Source organism: Pipra filicauda, unplaced genomic scaffold (genome assembly GCF_003945595.2).
Source record: "Pipra filicauda isolate LSUMZ 115617 unplaced genomic scaffold, ASM394559v2 scaffold994_size53166_pilon, whole genome shotgun sequence".
In the NCBI taxonomy this organism is placed as follows: Eukaryota; Metazoa; Chordata; class Aves; order Passeriformes; family Pipridae; genus Pipra; species Pipra filicauda.
Window position 1 is genome coordinate 47,926 of NW_024105191.1, and position 1,951 is coordinate 49,876.

Genomic DNA, 1,951 nt, shown 5'->3' on the forward strand with positions numbered 1-1,951 from the left:
GCCAGTGGGCAGAGGGTCTGCTCCTCATGGAAGACGTAGTGAGCCCCGAGCAGGGCTCCAGCCCTGGAGCTGAAGGAGAGACTCCTAGAAAAGGAAAACCAATGGAGCAGCGAGAGGGGTGTTGGAAAGTGGCTTTGAATTTTCTCAGAATGTTCTGCCCTAACTTATCACTGTTATTTCCTCCTTGAACAGTGCCCCACATCTGGAGGCAACAAATGCCCAACAGCAGCTCCCTCACCCAGTTCCTCCTCCTGGCATTCGCAGACAGGCGGGAGCTGCAGCTCCTGCACTTCTGGCTCTTCCTGGCCATCTCCCTGGCTGCCCTCCTGGCCAACGGCCTGATCCTCAGCGCCGTAGCCTGGGACCACCACCTGCACACCCCCATGGGCTTCTTCCTGCTCAACCTCTCCCTCACAGACCTGGGATCCATCTGCACCACTGTCCCCAAAGCCATGCACAATTCCCTCTGGGACACCACAACCATCTCCTACACAGGATGTGCTGCACAGCTCTTTTTCTTTGCCGCCTTCATCTCAGCAGAGTATTTCCTCCTCACCACCATGTGCTACGACCGCTACGTTGCCATCTGCAAACCCCTGCACTACGGGACCCTCCTGGGCAGCAGAGCTTGTGCCCACATGGCAGCAGCTGCCTGGGCCACTGGGTTTCTCATTGCTCTGCTGCACACAGTCAATACATTTTCCCTGCCCCTGTGCCAGGGCAATGCCCTGGGCCAGTTCTTCTGTGAAATCCCACACGTCCTCAAGCTCTCCTGCTCACACTCAGGCTACCTCAGGGAAATTGGGCTCATTGTGGTTATTGCCAGTTTATCATTTGGTTGTTTCATTTTCATTGTTTTCTCCTATGTGCAGATCTTCAGGGCTGTGCTGAGGATCCCCTCTCAGCAGGGACGGCACAAAGCCTTTTCCACGTGCCTCCCTCACCTGACTGTGGTCTCCCTGTTTGTCAGTACTGTCATGTTCGCCTACCTGAAGCCCCCCTCGACCTCCTCACCATCCCTGGATCTGGCACTATCAGTTCTATACTCGGTGGTTCCTCCAGCACTGAACCCCTTCATCTACAGCCTGAGGAATCAGGAGCTCAAGGCTGCCCTGAGAAAAATGATGACTGGATGCTTTTCCGGTGCAATAAAGTGCCTGGTTTCTGGTGTGTAGCATTCAGAATGGGACTTCTTAATGGCCCAGCCTTCCTGCTCAGGTTTTTCATGAAGGTCATCAAGTTCTTCTTGCAATAATTTCCTGTGCAATTAAATATTGTTATGCACCTCCTTTCTAATTTTATGTCCACTTTTTGATTTTGACTCAGAGACTGTATAAATGATGAATTGTGCTCTCTGAGTATTTAAACAAAATAAAGGACCCTGCAGTGCCTTCTTTGTCCAAGACCCTTCTTCTTAGATGTTCCTAAAGGACAGCACACTGCAGGACAGGGTGTACTTGCAAACAGGAAGGGGACAATAATCCCAGCCCAGCAGCACTGCCAGGGAGCAGCAGGGCTTGGTCTTTGCAGAGCTGCTCTCTTGCCACTTCCACACTGTCCTCCTGAGCCCCTTTCTCGCTGTAAGGCCTGAGTGCTCTCTGAGCACAGTCCTGGGGGCTGGAAGCCCTTGGAGCACAGGCAGGGACAGGCCCTGGGAACTTGTGAAGCAGAGCTGGGCTCCCTTACAGCATCTCCAGGATGCTGTGGCATCTTCTGAGGCCACTGTATGTACTGGGTCACTTCTTCTGTCACCTTGCTCCAGGGCTGGAACTCTCCTGCAGTGTCTCCATGACACTCCTGCTCTCTGCTTTCCAGGTTTCCTTTTCAGATCCAGTCTTCCCCTCCTGTTCCCAGGGACATCCTGGGAGTGCTTCAGAGCTGCCATCCTGGGGCAGCTCCTGCCCAGCGTGGGCAGGCACAAGGTCTCTCCCCCTGCTCCTCTCCCCTCCCC

At 54.0% G+C, this 1,951-nt stretch overlaps 1 protein-coding gene across 1 annotated transcript; it reads left to right on the forward strand.

Moving 5' to 3' along the window:
* Positions 1-248: 248 nt before the first annotated feature.
* On the forward strand, positions 249-1,175 carry LOC120322528 (olfactory receptor 14J1-like; the record flags this gene model as incomplete). Its single annotated transcript, XM_039378086.1, has 1 exon — positions 249-1,175. A coding segment is annotated over one exon (927 nt), but the record flags the coding sequence as incomplete, so codon positions are not given.
* Between the last annotated feature and the right edge of the window lie 776 nt (positions 1,176-1,951).